The sequence below is a fragment of the Podarcis bocagei genome, assembly GCF_964188305.1.
Source record: "Podarcis bocagei genome assembly, chromosome: 9".
Classification (NCBI taxonomy): Eukaryota; Metazoa; Chordata; class Lepidosauria; order Squamata; family Lacertidae; genus Podarcis; species Podarcis bocagei.
The window spans coordinates 41,057,134-41,076,724 of record NC_138134.1 but is presented as its reverse complement, the minus strand read 5'-3'; the positions used below and the strand labels follow the sequence as shown (position 1 = coordinate 41,076,724).

General features: G+C 40.7%; 1 protein-coding gene across 5 annotated transcripts in view; it reads left to right on the top strand.

Annotated features, from left to right (window-relative positions):
* Positions 1 to 19,591, top strand: part of DCLK2 (doublecortin like kinase 2) — a 79,199-nt gene that overhangs the window by 27,732 nt on the left and 31,876 nt on the right. For 4 of the 5 annotated variants that reach the window (XR_014011654.1, XM_081208367.1, XM_081208370.1 and 1 more), the window contains exons 3-6: positions 10,844 to 10,946; positions 12,594 to 12,713; positions 14,385 to 14,435; positions 17,530 to 17,624. Coding sequence is in view for 4 of the 5 variants with exons in the window: in XM_081208367.1 (XP_081064493.1) it covers positions 10,844 to 10,946; positions 12,594 to 12,713; positions 14,385 to 14,435; positions 17,530 to 17,624 (369 nt within the window). In the remaining variant the exon portion in view is untranslated. The remainder of the gene's footprint in view (positions 1 to 10,843; positions 10,947 to 12,593; positions 12,714 to 14,384; positions 14,436 to 17,529; positions 17,625 to 19,591) is intronic. The other variant, XM_081208368.1, reaches the window with a different exon arrangement.

Below are 19,591 nucleotides of genomic sequence, written 5' to 3'. Positions count from 1 at the left end.
TCCTTCTGGACCGTCTTGAGGGGCTGGGAGCTGGGGGCACTGTCATACAGTGGTTCCGCTCCTTCCTCCTGGGCCGTGTTCAGAAAGTGGTGGTGGGGGATGAGTGTTCAGACACCTGGGCTCTCACTTGTGGGGTGCCTCAGGGTTCTGTCCTCTCCCCCATGCTTTTCAACATTTACATGCAGCCGCTGGGAGAGATCATCAGGAGGTTTGGGCTGGGTGTTCATCAGTATGCCGATGATACCCAGCTCTACCTCTCTTTTAAATCAAAACCAGTAAAGGCGGTGAAGGTCCTATGTGAGTGTCTGGAGGCGGTTGGAGGATGGATGGCGGCTAACAGATTGAGGTTGAATCCTGACAAGACAGAAGTACTGTTTTTGGGGGACAGGAGGCGGGCAGGTGTGGAGGATTCCCTGGTCCTGAATGGGGTAACTGTGCCCCTGAAGGATCAGGTGCGCAGCCTGGGAGTCATTTTGGACTCACAGCTGTCCATGGAGGCACAGGTCAAATCTGTGTCCAGGGCAGCTGTTTACCAGCTCCATCTGGTACGTAGGCTGAGACCCTATCTGCCTGCGGACTGTCTTGCCAGAGTGGTGCATGCTCTGGTTATCTCCCGCTTGGACTACTGCAATGCACTCTACGTGGGGCTACCTTTGAAGGTGACTCGGAAACTACAACTAATCCAGAATGCGGCAGCTAGACTGGTGACTGGGGGCGGCCGCCGAGACCATATAACACCGGTCTTGAAAGACCTACATTGGCTCCCAGTACGTTTCCGAGCACAATTCAAAGTGTTGGTGCTGACCTTTAAAGCCCTAAACGGCCTCGGTCCAGTATACCTGAAGGAGCGTCTCCACCCCCATCATTCTGCCCGGACGCTGAGGTCCAGCGCCGAGGGCCTTCTGGCGGTTCCCTCATTGCGAGAAGCCAAGTTACAGGGAACCAGGCAGAGGGCCTTCTCGGTAGTGGCGCCCGCCCTGTGAAACGCCCTTCCAGCAGATGTCAAAGCGATAAACAACTACCTGACATTCAGAAGACATCTTAAGGCAGCCCTGTTCAGGGAAGTTTTTAACGTGTGATTTTACTGTATTTTTGGTTTTATGGAAGCCGCCCAGAGTGGCTGGGGAGGCCCAGCCAGATGGGCGGGGTATAAATAATAAATTATTATTATTATTGTTATTATTATTATTGTTATTATTATTATAAATGTCATTGTCTCTAGACAGTTGTATGTGTACTAATAAACAATACACCTTGTAATGTTTGCTAATACTGTGGTGGATATATACTGGGGTTGGGCATGTCCACCTGATCTAGTCTGGGGCCCAATTTGGTGCTTTGAGTCAGGTTCAGTCTGACCCAGGAGGATCTGGACCTTAACCCTTTCCAGACCCTGAACCAAACTGGGGACCTTTTGCAGCCCTATTTGTTTAATTGTGGTTTGAAACCCTAATTACACATCGTCTGTGGTCAGGAAGAAGAGGAAAAGGCACAGGCAGAGACTCTTGCCTGTGTCTCTTTCTCCCCTTTCTTGCCACTGACCCCAAGTTTGATTAGGGTTTAAAATCCTAATTAAACATGCAGTCACATGACCACACCCCCTACCTGAATCACTTTGGGTAGGCTCGACTTGGAGTAGTCCAGGGCTGCTTTAAACCACTCTGGGCAAATCCCAGATAAACCCAAATCATTCAAGTTTGATATCCAGGATTTGCCTGAGGCCGATGCACAGCCTTAATAGTTATCAGCTTTGGAAGGAAATGTAGAATGACCTCTGTTTAGAGTTTCTTTCAGTATTATGAAGTTTTATAAATTTGTTAAATGAAGACATCTGTTGGGTTTGCATTATATTTTTTGTTTCCTGAATGCTGTTTTCAGTTGTGAAAGTAATCCAAATGTTTTCAGTGTGGTTAATAATAGGCTCTCCAATTTCCAAATCACTGTTTTTATTTGTAAGTAAGGTTGTAAGTTGTCCTCAAATAGATGCACATGAATAATCTTTTTTGGATTTGTACTGGAATATTAAATTGTAATCTCTGCTGTGTTTTGTATGCCGTAGTGGCCTGATTAATAATAACTAGTACAGAAAGATATTCAGTCTTTCGACACTGGCAGACTGTTAGGTGCTTCTGGTCATATTGCCTGGGTTGTCTGATGGCAACAAACCAAAGAATATACAGTACATTTCAGTACAATTTCTTACTCATTCCAGAATTCCATTGGCAGCAAGGGGTTATATGCTTTCTTTCCCCTTGCTGTCTATCATGAATATTGTTGTTGGCTCATTTTCAAATGATACATGCAGCATGAGCATTGACTGTAAGCAGTTGTTAAGGTTTCTGGGTGAAATTAGAATAGATCCACTTTCTTCTGATTGTAATCAATAGCGTCCACCCTAGATTTGACCCAGAAGACTTGAACAACTATAGGCGGCTTGCAAATGCCTTTGTCTTGTGCAAGGTTCTTGAGCAGTTGGACGGTGACCAAATACAGACGTGCTTAGAGACTGATTTTCTATATCCATTGCATTTGGGGTTCAGGGCCAATTTTGGCATGGAGACCACAACAGTCAGGAGATGGATGTGGAGTATCTTTGTTGACAGCCCAAGATCTCTTGGCAGCTTCTGAAACAGTCAGCCATGGTATTTTTCTGGGGAGACTGAGTTGAGAACAAGGGGGCTTGTTTTCCAGTAGTTTCACTTCAGAAGGTAGCAATTAGGGGGTGCTGTTCAGCCCCTTGGAGTCTCTATTGTGGTTCTTCAGAGTTTGAATTAGCTCCCATGCTGTTTAATATCTACTTGAAACTGTTGCATGAGGTCATCCAGAATTTTAGATTGGGTTTTAGGATAATTTGCATTGGAACATTTTTAATTTGCATTGGAGAATTTTATTGTGTCTTAGTAAGTGATCTAAATTAGCATGTTTATTTTAATTGCATTTAGTAAGCAAAGCAACAAACTTTGAAACGGTCAGGCTTGCCTAATATTTATTTGCAGTTGGCACCCATTTATTGTTACCAGTGTTCGAAATTCCCATTGTGTTTCTAGACGCATTTTGTGACAGAGAATTTCATTGGTGCAAGCAATTTCTGAGTTCTGGGTGCAGTATTGCGCCTAAGATTTCAGATTAAAACTGCCACTGCTATGTAAAATAACTAAGCAAGTATTAGAAATCACCCCAGAATTGGCTCTGCCAAACATCTTCCAAGATAATAATGCCCATTTACACCACAAAGAACTCATAACCCACCTACTTTCAGCAGCCAGAAACATCATAACCAGACACCGACAGAGACCTGTTAGCAGTAAGCATGGACCATGGTACAAAATAGTATGGGAAACAGCCTTACTAGAAAAATTAACCAAAAAACTGAAACTGACATGGGGACAAATAGAAGAAGATGCATTCACCCCGGTATGGCTCCCCTTTATCACATACACAGCCCAACAAGACAATGACAAAAATCCACCAACAGCATACAAATCAATATGGCTAACCTGATCCAAAACAGCCACCCACCCCACTCACACATGAAAACAAAGATCACCACAGCCAATCACAAACAAACAACCACACCCTAGGCCAACCCCAACCTCTCTCACCACCAAAGGAACACAAAGAGAACCTGCACAAGTGACGCTTACACAAAACCCCACATATATTAAGTAAAATAGAAATATCGCCACCCGACGCCACCCCCAATCACCTTTCCCACCTCCTCCTCTTTCCTCCTTTTCTTCCTAATGTCTCAACAGATGAAACTGATCTGTAAAAAATGTTACTTACTTTCGTAAACCAAGAAAATCTTTGATAAAAACACAATAAAAAAACCTGCCACTGCTGGAAGGAAAGGAAAGGAGGATATTTTTCTGCCTCCCCTCTTCCAGCTAGTCTCTGAAGACTGGAGAAGAGACTCTCTTAAGAATATCAGGGGGGTGAGCAGGGGAAGACTAGACCAATGTGAAAAATGAACATAATATTTTAGCTGCAGTTCATTCATTTTCAGCATTTTATTCTCGTTATAAAAAAGTGTGCCTAGGCATTGGGTTGTTGCTCCCACAAACTGGGTTTAAGGTGCCATTTTACTCCTAGCTTTTATATCACAATTTCTAACACTGATTTTTACTCAGGAATTTGTGAACAAGAAAATATTCCATGGGAAAATGAAGTGCTGAAGGTGAGGTGATTCTATTTAGTTTTGGAAAAGTTTTCACCCCTGGCTCAGGAGGAAAGACTAGAACCTCCCATTCACTTGCACTGCCTGCCTCCCTTATGCATGGGAGGCAGCTTTTGTTTTTGGGGGAGGATTTGATTTTTAGCAGCCACATCATGGTGCATTTTAACTGCACCATTAATATAATGTCTACTTAGGCCATGCATAGGATTATGCTGTGCAAGTGGGAGGACTTCAGCTGCTCTCAACCAACCTCTTATGAATTATCTTCCTGATTACAGTCAGTGTAAAGTCTAGACACAACAATATAAAACATGAAATGTGAATAGATGGCATCTATGTTAAGATAGAGGGATGCGAGTGGCACTGTGTTCTAAACCACAGAGCCTAGGGCATGCCGATCAGAAGGTCGGCGGTTCGAATCCCCGCAACGAGATGAGCTCCCGTTGCTCGGTCCCTGCTCCTGCCAGCCTAGCAGTTCGAAAGCACATCAAGTGCAAGTAGATAAATAGGTACCAATCTGGCGGGAAGGTAAATGGCATTTCTGTGTCCTGCTCTGGTTCTCCAGAAGCGGCTTAGTCATGCTGGCCACATGACCCGGAAGCTGTCTGTGGACAAACACTGGCTCCTTCGGCCAGTAAAGCGAGAGGAGTGCTGCAACCCCAGAGTCGTCCACGACTGGACCTTTACGTTAAGATAATATCCATGCAAATCGTAATTATGTTAGAGACATGGCAAAGAAGGTGCCCACTCAAGAAATATAGATAGATATATAGGGAACACCCTTGTGCTAGGTTAGACTGTTTAACTCGGCATTGTCTATTCTGAGTAGCACTGGCTCTCCAAGGTCTCAGTCTTTCACATTACTTGGAACCTGATCGCTTTAACTAGAGAGGTCAGGATTTGAACCTAGGACCATCTGTATGCAAAGCATGCACTGTACCAGTGAATTGGCCTCTTCCTGATGATTATGTGAACCTTAAATGTATTAAACATGAATTCCTGTTCATAGAAATGTTTAATTAAAATATTTCCATTGTGCCTCTCAGTCAAACAATATAAATACAATAAAATAATCTATTTAAACACACACACACACACACACACATCTAGCTTTAGATCACAGTTTCTTTCCAGCCTCATATCACAGCTGGAGTTGTAATTGCAGTCTGTCCAGTGAGGACAGGACTAACTCAAATTTGCATTTTGACATTTTAATTGGTTTAATCTTGCATCTTTTATTCCAAACTAAATTGAGTTGGCCAGTGAGTCATTTATGTATTAGAAATACTGGGATAAGTGTTTTTCTTGCAGTTCCCTTCTTGGGAATACTCTAATTGTAAGCAAGAGTTTTATTTTAGGTGCAACTTATATTGTTAAGTAGCTCAAATATATTTGTGTTTGCTTTTTTCTTTGCTTAGTAGCATACCTTCAGCAACAGATAAACTGCTTGGTGCCTTTTGTTTTTATACTTACAAATTGATCTGCCAAACCCTTTTGGTAAATCCCCAATTTATCATGCATTAATATTTCAGAACCATTTAACACCCTGCTGTCTCTAGATTCTGACAGTATAATGGGTTGTTTGTGGGCAGAAAGCATCAGCTATGGAGAATTTATTTCTAAAATGTAGTTCATTAAGCTATAGTTGCTTTAAGCTAACACTGTGTGTTTCTTTGTATCTCGGTTTCAGCCCCTAGATAATCTAGTGGTTTAGTGTTTAAGGAGAAGAATTAAAACACTTATATCCATTTGCCTTCCCACTGCCCCATGCAGGTTCTTTTATAAAAGTGCCTGTGACGCTTTGACAGTAAACAATCTGCAGTCTGAGCAAGCAGTGCTATTCAGTAGGGAGGAATTGAAGTGCCCTTTTCACCTCCTACTATATGCTGCAGGCTGCGGAGATAATTTTTTTAAGTCTAGGCCTGGGCTTGTTGGTGGCAGATATGAAATGGGAAATGAATTGCTGACCTATTTCTACAGCAAGCTTTCCTTGCATTTTGCACTTTAAGGCCCCAAACTATTAACACAATGGTCTCAGACAGTTTAGCTGAACAATACATTAATTTTAATAGGGATGTACTAACGCGAGAGGATGAGGGAGTTCTCCTTTAAATTAGAACAGGCGCAGAATGGTGATTAGAAATACAATGTGTAAATTGGCAATTAAGCTTGCACATCCCTAAAAAAAAAATTGTAAATGTATCAGAGAAGAACAATAAACCATGTTCAAAGCTCCTACAGTAAGTTGAATCCCATCTTAGTCATTCTTGGAGTAGGGCAATTGAAATCAAAGGAAAGTAATGACTGAGTTAAGTCACATTGGTTTTACTAGGTTTTCCCATTGTCTTCAACCTAAAGTATTCTGATCAGAGTATAGCCATGTTGCTTGGAGGATTGTTGGTACCTGTATTATTGAATGCAATAGAGGAGATTGTGATTAAGGCTAGGGTGCTGTCCTTAATTAGATGCTGCCATTATATTTCAATAATACAGTAGTACCTCGGGTTAAGTACTTAATCATTCCGGAGGTCTGTTCTTAACCTGAAACTGTTCTTAACCTGAAGCACCACTTTAGCTAATGGGGCCTCCTGCTGCCGCCGCACCGCCGGAGCACGATTTCTGTTCTCATCCTGAAGCAAAGTTCTTAACCTGAAGCACTATTTCTGGGTTAGCGGAGTCTGTAACCTGAAGTGTATGTAACCCGAGGTACCACTGTACATGCAAAGTGAGCACTGATTCACACTGAGGTGGAATCTACACATATATTAAAAAACACTGTGAAAATGCTTTTTTGAAAAACGTTTTGAAAAATACATTGAATTTGCCATAGCTCGCTGTCTTCATCTAGTGTCACATTTACAGCACACTTAAAAGGTTTTTATTTGCAGCTGTATAGCCTAGTCCTGAGTATTTCTAGTTGAGCTGCTTGTCATTATTTCTCAACTAAACACGCACACACACACTCCGCTGCCAATTATTATTGGGTGTGCTGTACACTCAAGCTTCCTTTCCTTTGTCCATTAAACTGAGCATTTCCTCTTTCAAAACGTTAAAACCATATCCTGTTTCCTTGACATTAATATTGTCCAAGGCCATAGGTGGCATTTAGATCTTGCACAAAAGAGAATTTAACTGTCTTTCTCTAGCTTGATGTTTTACTACAGCTTGCATCTGAGGTTGAGGGCTGCTTTCTTTTCATCTTTCTTATTCCTTTTGATAGAAGAATGTCATCCACTATTTGCCTTGAAACAGTTCAAGCTTGTTTTCATTTACTTGGAAGCGAGCCAAATTCAGGAGACCATTGTTAACTGCACCTTGGAAGCAATGTAACTATCCTGGAATGGTTCCACTCAGAAGCCCTAGATGTAAGCCTTTAGATTTGCAAGAATAGCGCAGCTGACCAGGATTGCTTTAGCTTATAAACAAAATGAGCTGTGTTGCTTTTCTTTAACAAGTTAAATGAATACAATAGAAATCAGCTTTAGTACAGGGACTTCCAAAACTAATGGAAACATAAAATTAAATAGAAAGGTAATAAAGGTGATCAAAAGCATGGCTGAGAAGCCCTTTTATCCATGGAGATGTGCCTAGTAGCATTTTTACTTGCTGCTTGTTCAGGAACTTTTCAAATAATATATTCCACATGTGCAAATGTAAACATAATGAAATTGCTGCTCATTGGAGGAGTCCACTTATACATAATAGTCAGCAGAAAATCTTTACATTAGAAACCATAATCCTTTTGTATATTTACTTTATCGTATTCATAATCTGAAAAAGATAACATTCATAAAATGCAGTTTTTGGTAGCCATATTCACATGTGACTATTCAGCTTGGAGACTGCATTCAGAAAAGCAGAGCTTCATAGCTGCAATACACCTCTCTTCAAATTCCAAATAAAAGTACTCATTTGCCTACATTTGCAAATCCCCCTCCTTTGTTCTTCATTGTGATGTTCACCCCTTCTTAGTATTTTCTTTACATTTATTATTATGCTACTGTAAAAGGATCAGCTGCATGCCTAGCACTGCACAAAAGGGCTTTCCCAATCTGTGTTAGATCATGGAACAAGTAGACAAAGAGAAATGGATAAAAAGGGGGCAAAATTGCTTTAGAGCTTAGGGTGTTCGGTTTTCTTTTGTGGTCTCGTAGTGTGGGCATGCACCTTTCCCAGCTATTGTACAATGAACACCACAACCGATGGCTTGAATGATATTTGGGAGTTGGGTATGATTTCTCTTAGAGTGTGGTTAATTTTAAATCTTTACAAAGAGAGGAACAATTATTATTTTTTCTGTACAGAGGATAGATATTCCTGTTGATCAGGCAGGCTAGGAAAGAGTTAAGTATTTGTCTTGTTCAAAACTGCTTAACTATGTTGAGGTGAATTACTTTTTCTCCAGACTTATGTAGACATTTATCCTTTATCATGAGGTTATGCTAAAGCTAACCGGATACTGGGAGGAGAGAACGTTGTGTCATTGAGCTTGATAATAGAATCAAACAAATGCTCAGTGCTACATGTTTCAGCCTACAGATGGTCTTACTGTAAGTTCAGCCAGCTTTTATCTCTGGTTTAGCTGCTATGACAACTGCACTGCTTTCAAATGCCTTGTACAAATGATCTTTGAGAGTGCTGAAAGTCATTGATATTCTGAGTGTTTTTCTACTGCAGGCAGCAACAAACCTTCCCTGTACTCCAGCTCATATTTACTGTTATCATAGAGGGTAATGAATGCACATTTTGTCATTAGACAAGTGGACTGAAAGTGATAAAACTAGGATTGCAGATTTAATAATAAACTAAGCAGTTACAAGAGAGTATGCCCCACTGAAAACAGTGTGGCTTACTTCTGAGTAAACATGCACAGAATTGCACTATAATTCTTTATACACTCCCCCCCCCAATCACCAATAGCTTTTTCTTCCTTTTCATTTCTGTTTATTTTCTTCCCCCCCCTTCTGTTTTGAAATTCTGGTATTATTTCATGAGGGGAGGGGGGGATAAATGAAATTAATATTGAACTCATGTGGTCTTAAGGCATGTTCATAATTTGTCTGTTTTGTTTTTGTTTTATTTTAAACATAGCTGTGTAAAGAAGGCCTGCCATTTATTCTGAATCGACATAATTGTCACATGAAAAGGTTATTTTTAAAATACACGACCAGGTTGCAGTTACATCAATGTTTCCAGATCCAGTCAGAATAATAGCCACAAAAAATAGTCTCCCCCATTATCCAGGCGTATCATCCCCCATGGTGGGTAATCTCATAACTGTGGTGGTGAGATTGAGAGCAGGCAAAAGGAACCAGTTTCAGCATTTAAGAAAACAGTTCACCATTTCAGAAAACAGTTCACAGGCACATCAAAGGCTTCCCAATTTCAGGCTTTTGGTGCCTTGGTTCCCACTCATGCTTGCAGTACTCAGACTCCCAGCTCAGTTATTGTTAAAGGCTTTATTCCAAAATTCACTGCAATGCCCAAATGTAGATCAGACCACAGTTTACACAGTTCAGAAGTTCACAGCAGAGCTCTGAAATACATGGTTAGGAGTAAGCTAAAATGTCTTGACACTTAACACGCTCCCTGAGCTCCCCTTTTGAAGGACAGAGTGGGCACTGTTCAATCAATCCACCAATCAATCAGTCAATCAATCAATCAATCAATCAATCAATCTTTTTTGTGGTCAAAGACCAGACAGCAAAGTCAACGACAACAACATATGTGACATCTGCATGAAGAAGTGGACATAATTTTAAAAATTCCCTTAAAATTAATTACATTGAAAATAACACTCCTTCAGCTAAAGTCTGTATTCCAGAGATTAAAAGTGCACAGTTGTTGTCCCGAAATATGGGACTAGGCAAGCCAGCAGGCCCACCTACGAGTTGTTTGGGTCTGCTTACACCAGCATAGCCATTGCAGCATTCTTAGTGATGGAAATGTAGTTGACATGGCTTGCCTCACTGTCTGCTCTAGTCTTGGATTCCTCCTTTTCAGGACAGAAGATGCTTCACTAACAAGGTGGGTTGCCAGAATCAAGTCAGGTAGTTCTACTGTGCCAGTCAAGGCAGCCCATAACACTGATGTGGGAATCTCTGCCAACAACAAACTGGGCACGTTCCCACCATCTAGACCAGCGTTTCCTAGATCTCTTGGCCCTCTCCAGGATCCAGTTCTGCACATTTGTCCCATTCTTCTCCCGCTATGACCAGCTCTGCCGAGATATCTCAATGCAGTTCATGACAGCTGAGCTCATTTGTACTCTCTAGCACTACCAGGAAATTTATAAAATAGCTGCAATTTTGTTCCCCTTTCGACAGAAGTGAATGAAATTTGTAGGCACAGTAGTTCATTCAGAGTAGATACAGTCAAAATTAAATTGTCTGCCAAGTTACAGACAAATCTTCAGGGAATTTGTTTTTTAAAAAATGAAATGGCTATAATGTTTTGATTTTGAGATGGGATACTGAGGGTGTAATTCCTGCCACCCCTGACTAATTACTTCCTCAGGAAATGCAGTGTTTTACAGAAAAATGGTTGCCTACCCTTGCTATGTGCAAAGCAGAAAGGTAGCACAAAATGTAAACTTCTCTCCTTAGTCTAGCTGGTCCACTCAGTAATATTCTTCTTTGCTTTTTATTTTTTTTTTTTTTAAAAAAGGTTACCTGTTTGCAAGACTTTTTTGGTGATGATGATGTTTTCATTGCCTGTGGACCTGAGAAATACCGTTATGCTCAAGATGATTTTGTACTAGATCACAGTGGTAAGTACTGTCTGTACATTTGTTTTGAACCATAAGCTTCCAGTGCTTATGAAAGCACTGAGTGACATTGTGACTGCATATCCCCGCCCCCATATACATATTGCACTGATAGAGACTGTAAATGGGGTGTATCAGGTGTTAGGGGAGGAGTAGAACCTCTGGCAGAAGACATGCCATGCTCCTTCCTGGGTAGTTTGTCCACCTTTCCCCACCCTGTACTCAGTTCTCACCTGTGGCTCCTCGAAGCTGCATGCGACAGTGGCCACACCCTGAGAAATGGCGTTGACTGGCTGGCTAAACCAGGTGAAGGTAGCCAATGGGTCTCAAACCCTTGGTGAGTTAGGAACTTGCCCTGCGTGTGAAGACAGGCTATGGTGGATTGAGTGGACAAGACCAATAGTGGGTCCAAGGGTCAAGAAGGCGGTTTCTGCAGAGGGAAGTGAGGGGAAGATGAGGCTTGTCAACCTGGGAAGGTAGCCAATCTAGGGGAAGGAAAACACTGATCCTAAACCTCCGATGCCTTGTGGGATATCTTTGGAAGAAGAAGAAGCTAAGGAATAAATGCTACACAAATCCGTAGTAGAATCAAATCCCTAAGACAGTTTGATTCTGCCTTGTATGCCTTCTGATGAAAACCAGAGGTGGGTTTAGAGGAGCGTGACTGCTTTCGTTGCAATGGGCACTGAGCCTTGGGGGCACAACAGGGGTCGCTGCAACTATGATTTAGAATGGAACACAAGAAGCGGGAGGGGGCACCTATTTTTCGTGAGAAATTTGAGAAATTTCACCACTGTGAAAACCTAAACTCTGTAAAGGGGACCTGTGAGGGAAGGACATACATTCCTGCAAATTGGAGGGTCTTGTGCGGTCCATTTTAAAGAAACCATGCCATCTAGAAAAATATACCACTAGCATTATCCCTGTGCACATCAAGATGGGAAGATGATGGGATGATGCAATAAGACACAAAGGGTTCCTGGAGAGGCAATATGGAGCATCAAGGCATTCTAATCCCTGGGATCCATATGAACCTGAATCATAGAGTTCTGCTGAAGGACCTAAGAAAACAGATTTGCTAGAGACTGTTGTTTATTAAAATAGCTAACTGCACAGTAGTCTAAGGGACAGTTCAACTTTCAGTTTAAAACTTCTAGTGTACATTGTGTTGCCTATTCATCATGTAGGAGCAGCAAACAGATTGCAGTCTCAGTGGGCACAATAATCACAATAGTTGGATCGGAAAGACACTGGTGTGAACAGGTGGAAGAGGACTTGCTCCAGTCAGTTTTGATGAAATATGCAATATGTTAACATTCTTTTATATTCTTTTATTTGTAAAATAAATGATCTGCTTTTCCAACAGAGATGAGACATATATAAAATTCATATGTACACTCTTCTATTGTAACAGGATAAACAACCGAATCTAGTTTTAAAGCAACCTGGGAAAAAATTAATTTTCCACATTTGACCAGATGTCAACAAGTTTATAAGCTTATAAATTTATAAACTCCCTTTGGTTCATTTAAGAAAAACTGTTTATGAAATGAGTATGTTTGGGTGATAAATCTAGTTGGTAGGTGGTTTTGTTGGAAGTGATTGCAACTCTAAAAATATTTCTTCTGCTACCCATCTGTTTGTTTACAGAATGTCGTGTTATGAAATCCTCTTATTCCCGTTCATGCGGGATATCAAGGTATTCTGGGTCTAAAAGCCCTGGATCTAAAAGCCCTGGACCTTCACGTCGAAGTAAATCACCAGCTTCAGGTACAGCTGCCTGGGTGAATGGGGGAAATGTGCATTTAGAACCTTGTTTGTTTAATTAATATATTTTCTGCTCATCAATCCCCAGCAGCTTACACACACGATATGTCTACCAATAAAATAAATAATTTTAAAACAGCAGAACAATAAAATTAGAGCCAATAGTTGTTTAAATATCATTTGTTAAACACCATCTAGAAATCCTTGGCAAATAAATAGGTTGACACCTGACTGAAAAATAACAAAGTCTATAGCAGAAAAGCACCACCAGGGAAAGAATGGCAAAGTACCACCACTAAAAAAGCCCTGTCTGAGATCACCACCTACATCACTACTGGCAGCAGATAAAACCTGCAGAGGGGCTTCTTGAGGACGACCTTGGCGCCCATGGAAGTTCGTGCAGTAACAAGTGTTTTTTTGACATGTGCTCTTCCTTAATGGCTGTGCCCCACCATGACCCCCTATTTCTCACCTTAATCTCACCCAAAAAGGTGAGGCAAAATTATACACTCCCCAAGTCTGAGGGAGATGCAAGGGTTGCAGAGGATGAATATGAATAATTTCAGTTGTACACATTTAAGTGTTTTCCCTTCGTCCACTCTATTCTTCTTTTGGGGGCTCATGACTTTCTTACTCCTTTTTTCTCTTTGGTATCCTTAGCCAACACAAAATGCATCTTCCTTCTTCCTATCTCTTTGTGTCCCCCCCTTTTTTTACAGTGGTTGTTCAGGTTATATTAGGTTTTTTTGCCCCAGTTATGTTTTTGATTATGTCTTTCAGTCCTGCTCCAGTGTCAGTATTTTAAAATATCAATGTTTTAGGGAAAGTGGTTCACTGACAACCGGAGAACAACAGATTGTTGATGTGCTGAATCAAAAAGCTACTCAGTACAGTGGCCCAACAGTACCATCCAGAAGTTTGGACTTAAGTGTACATAAGGAAGAAGACAGAATAAGTCTACTGGCTGTTGTTGTCATTAAAGACCTGAACATAGAGCAAAAGACTTGCTGGTTTTCTTACTGCAGAGTCATATGAGATTCTCTCCCAGGCAAAATATTAAAAGTCCCCCACCCACCCAAGCATATTACCTTGCCCTCTAGGCTTTTTCAGCTTTTGGATGGCATATTTCATTTGTGGGCGTAACCGTTCATAAAGAGAAATTAGACTTTGGAACATAATAGGCGACTGGAAATGAGAGACACATAATTAACCACCTGAGGTGAAAGTTGGCAGGTTAGCTGAGGGCAGCTACCAGGTGACTTTATCACAAACAGGTTATTGAAGTAGCATCCACACACCATAGGCTCAGGCCCAAGGTTTGGGGAGATGCGAAAGGTTTGAGCATTCATGATGCATTTGTAAAGTTAGTATTTGATCCGTAGGCACAACAGACCTAATTGTTTTAGGGGTTTTATCCCATCTCCAATATGGCACCCCTACCTTTCCTACAACTCGAACAATTTCCATATAACTCAGTTTATCTGGATCTCCAGTTCTATTAGTTCTTAAATTACTTTAAATTGGACTGTGCATAGTAGTAAATATAGGTTCACTGTAAGCCTTTCTGGAAAACCACTTCTTGCTTTTCCCCTTTTTATGTTATCTTTCTTCCTTTCATGTCTCTGAATAACCTATATCCTGTCTTTTTCCTTTGTGTCAATTGAATGAATACAGTAAAGAGGGGTGGCCATTACTCCAGTGCTTACTCTTCAGCAAAATCCCCAGGTGAGCCATGGCAGTTATGGCTGTGTACCAACACTTGTCTCCTACCTTGTCATTTTTAACCCTTCCATCTGCTTCTGTGTGCCTATTATTTTGCACTGTGTGTTTTTATGATTTGTAAAACCAAGACATGGTGAGTTTATCCTGTCTCTAGGTAGACCTTGGGAAGGAAGAACTTAGGCATCAGACACCTGTGATTAGTATACAATGGAGCTAAGTTTGTTAAGATATAATCCAGCCAGTGCACAAGTAGTACGGCGGCAGTATATTTAAAATTCTGTATGAACTGAGCAATATTAGCTGACTGCAATGGTTCCCAAAACTTAAATTCAAGTTTAAGTGTGGTATGACATGCAAATAAAGCTCAAAGTTGAAACAGAGTACTGTGTCTTTTAAAACACTATGCCCACTTATTTAGAGAAGCATGTGAGTATTAAGACACTAATTAACTTGTGGACTGATCCATGTAAACTAGTTGCTTGGTCCATGGTGGCATCAAAGTTTTATATTACCTGACTTAACACTGGGAATTTATCTAGTTTGCAATAGAAAAATTTGATTGAAATAAGCTGCCTTGCTTCTGCTCACAGTGAAAAAGCAAATCATTTTGTCTCCGTGTGTGTTTTTTATTGTGTGTGGAGTTTGCTTGCTTGCCTTTATCCCATGTGCTCTTCTGGAAGGTAGGTTGCATATTGTGCTAGTCCACCATTTCCTCCCACTTGAACATAGCTACTGGGAGGTTGCTTTCTGTGGGGTGGAGTATCTCTGTGTGGACCCTAACTAAGGAGTCCCAGAACCAAGCAGCGTCTGTATGATGTCCCTAATTTCTGGGTGATAAGGACAGTGACAGGATTTCAAGGTCCCTCTTGCAGCCCCAAGGGGGAGGAAATTCTCTTTACATGTTGTAATGTTTTGTTTATCAGCCAGGTGGGAAGCTGTGCTGCTTGGGACTCTGAGGCTGGCTCAGGTAATGTACACTAATACCTTTAAAGCACATTCAAAGCCCGTTTTCCCTCTCAAATAACTTTGGGCACTGTCGTTATGGGTTGCTGGGAACGGTAACTCTGTGAGGGAGCAAACGACAGTGCCCAGAATTTTTGTGGAAAATAATGGGCTTTGAACGTGCTCAAAAGGCATAGTGTGTCCACAATCATAGTTTCAGGCTAAAGGGACAATGGAAGGATTAGTATTAGGGAGTGTAATAATACAAAAGTGGGATAAGGCATATGCATGAACATATGAAGGTCAGAAACATGTGTTTTCTATAGGTAACTATTTTTAAAACACAGATTCTGGGGATGAAGTGAAAACAGCAATAGAGTAAGATCTTCCTACTCCCATAAATGTTAACTTCTTCTAGAACAGGCATGTCCAACTCCCAAGAAAATGCAATCTACTCCCAGTACAAAAAAGCTGGCAGTGATCTACCCATTGTCCTTGCCAATGTTAAGCTTTTTTTTGGGGGGGGGAGCCAAAGTTGTGGAGCTTTTTTGCTAGAAAAAGATGCGCTTACAATTTTGTGCAGCGACGAAGCAAACAGCTAACACCAGGGACGGGTGGCAGGGTCACTACTAGCCCGTGATCGGCTAGTAATGTGAGGTGATCGACTTGTTGGACATGCCTTTCTAGAACATCTTGGAAGCTGCTTCTTGCATCTTGGTGGAAAGATGCTAACTTCTACTTATTTATTTACTGTATCTATACATAATGCCACAGAATAACAGTTTCTTGTGCAGTCGCATCAGCAGCTTGGCTCCTAAATATTAAAGAATTAAAAGTAAATTCCTTTTTAAAAGCAGCTAGTTTGGAAGACTTGGTTTGCAGACAGGTTCATCACTGCAGGCATTCACACAGCAAAAACAATGGTGCCTGTTAAATGAATGTTCTGTTACCCATTATAGATATTCTTTACACAGCTGAAAAAGTGTAGGTGGTAACTAGCATTTCCATGGAAACCGAATGTCTAGCTGGCAGGCTAATTTTTTTTCTTAAAGGAGCAGCAATCCTTAACTGAGCTGCAGTTGAAATCAATCTTGCTCTTTGGAACATTTCCTCTTACTACTTCTTCCTTGGGAGACATGGAATATATTGTTCATCAGAGAGCCTTGCAAATAAGCTAATAGATGGTGCATATTAAGAGTCTTAAGTTGTGTGAAATGGTGGAACCCACTTCAGACTGAACTGAAGGGGAAGCAACATATTTTCACATATATAGAAACCGCTCAAAATTAAAATATGAAATGTATTTGTATATTTAAAAGCATACTAATGGGAAGCTGGTTCTTGTAAAAGGCATATTTCAACATAAAAGGAGATGCAAATAATTTTTTCAAGTATTTTATTTTTAAGAGAAATGATCACATAGAAAATAACTAAGCATGGGTTTGTTTGTTTTTTTGCTTTTATAATTGTTCTTGGTAATTTGGATACAGTGTACTCTGTAATATATTAAACTGCTCTGTGGCCATGATTATTTTTCAAGTACCCATTGGTTGATGTGACCTGATAACCTTGAAATGTTCACCATCACCAACATTTTTAATTCGTGGAAGAATGTACCCAGCACCATAGAATGTTGATATATTGCCATTGTTGAGTCAAGTGAAAAGTCATTTGGGCTGTGGTTGAAACATCACAATAGGCTGTAGGGACATGGCAAGCTATATAGACAAGATCGAGAGTCTGAAGACTATAAAGTATTGATAGAAGAGGTTCTGAGATGTAGAAAAGCTAAAGGATAGTGTGGCTAGATGAAGGGGAAAGAGTAGGCAGTGTGCCAGAAAAAAATGTGTCTTTGAGTAGGTAGAGAGGGGGGGGGAAACCAATGATAGAACACAGCTGTGGAAAGAAATCTTAGATCTTAAGAAGGAAGGCTCAGCTGTGTGCTTGTTGGTCTTAGCAAGCCCTTGGTCACTGCATTGTGCTGCTCTTAAGATAATGCCTAGTTTTATGTATATTTTATTGCTAGCTGCTCTGTTTAACAAAGATTAACAGGATATTATCTAAAAGGAACATATCATATCTTAACAGGAATTTCAGCTTTTGTTTTATTCGCGATAACTTCTTTTCCTTCTTTTGCCCTTGTTATTCCCATTAGTAAACGGAGCTCCAAGTAGCCAGCTTTCAACTCCCAAATCAACAAAATCTTCTAGTTCCTCACCAACAAGCCCAGGCAGCTTTCGGGGACTCAAGGTATGTTTTAGAAAGTTTGCCCTATTTCAGCTTAAATACTAATTCTGCTTTGGAATATTGCCTTTGTGGTTGCAAGAAAACACCAGCTACATGCTATATTAATCAATGATTTAAAAATATATATATTCCATTGCAATGTACAATGCATGAAAGCAGTTGTAGAGTAGTTAAAATGTAGGCTGAACCCAATATTGCAATGTGTAAAATAATCTATTATTCTGGTTTAAACTCTCTCCACTGGCTTAGAGAGCTGCCCTAAATTGGGCCAAAAAGCAACAGGGGGCAGCAAAGGATCCACCAGCCAGGGTGGAAAGTATGGGGGAGGGGACTCCCTCACCAGCTCCAGGCTACCATTGCTAAGAAGCCTGTCCCTCAAGGATCCATGGGATGTAGTATCCAGCAAATCCAAAGCCTCTGGCACCCTGAAACTCCCCTTTTCAGGGCTTGCTGCTGCCTACTACCACTAGCAGAATTGAAAATGGAAGTCTACTGCCCATGGAGGTGAAGCTGAGCCATCTGCCATGGTAGAGAAATCTGTCCCATAACAGAGCTCCTTTCCATTACCAATCCGTCAGGGGCCAGGGGCTGAACTCATAGTTGTGTTTAGTAAAGTTTGTCAGTACAGTCAGTAAGCTCCATCTCATCCTTCGTTGTCGATTTTGTTTATTTATACACAACGTTTTTGCAAGTGTGTACTTGTCAGCTTGCAGTATTTAAAGACAAGAACAGTGTAGCACCATAATCGACTAAACCTTAATAAAAAAGGCCATGCAGCAAACCAAACACAGTAAAAACAAAAACCATAGAAAGAGGAATGCCGTTTTGCATGCTCGATTTGTTTATATTTAGTGCATGTCTTAAAAGACAGTCGGCTATTGAGAGAATTAGGGTAGTTAAAATCCTTTATCTCTCCAGTATGCAGCTGTTTGGGTGTACACTTCAGCTGTGCTTTGTTCACTTGGGTTCTGAGTAATCTTAACTGATATATCTGAATTAGAACATGGCTTGAGACAATGCTTGTGTCTGCATCTGGAATGCATTCCCAACACCTATGCTTCTGGGAAAATGTCCAACAGGAATATATGCCGTTCAAATAATTTAACCCCTAAAATACAACAATTACAGGTATACATACCACTGAACAGTTGGATACTCTTGATAAAATTTTATTATGTATCTGCTTGAATTTTGTTCTGTTCACATGCTGTCCATGAGGAGGAGTAAAATTAAACTTTTGTTTGTTTTTAAGTGACTTACTTATTTTATCCTTTCCTTGAGAGATCCCTATGACAACTGAGCTGTGGTTAGGATGAAATAATGTGTAGGCTGGTCTCCTTGAAATACTTGGTTTCTGTGCACTGCCTGGATCATTCTGCCATGTCTCTTCATTTAGCGATGCTGAAGCTCAAGCATGGCAGAAGATGCATGTCTCCATCTTTAATTTCTGCCTTTCCCTCTGTTGTAACTTAGTACTCATCCTAGCAAAATTGGTAAGGAACGATCAGCTGAAAACCTTGCCTTGTCATCTCTATTCAGATTTATATCCTATACTTCATTTGAATTGCAATAAACTGTGGGTTGTTTTTTTAACTGTGTCAGCTGTGGGTTCTTAAACATGTTGATTTTGTGTGTACCTCCTTTTGCCTGTTACATGGCTAGGATTGCTAGAAGACTCTCAACTCATGTTATGCAACTTAAAAGGACTGGCTATCTACATCACATTCATGTAGTTTATTTATTCATTCAAGTAATAGATTTGTTGTTTCAGAACAGTACTGCTTACCAGAAAAACACCACATCTCCGCAACAAATGTCCCTACTCCCCACCCCACTGCCTTAACTGGAAAGCCTACTTACAAGGATAGGAAATCAAGGGCTATAATTTGTGCAGCTTCATTTTTGCTACTCAGCACAAATGCTGAATTGCTGATTCACTGAAAAACTTGGCAGCCGCCCCAATATAATTG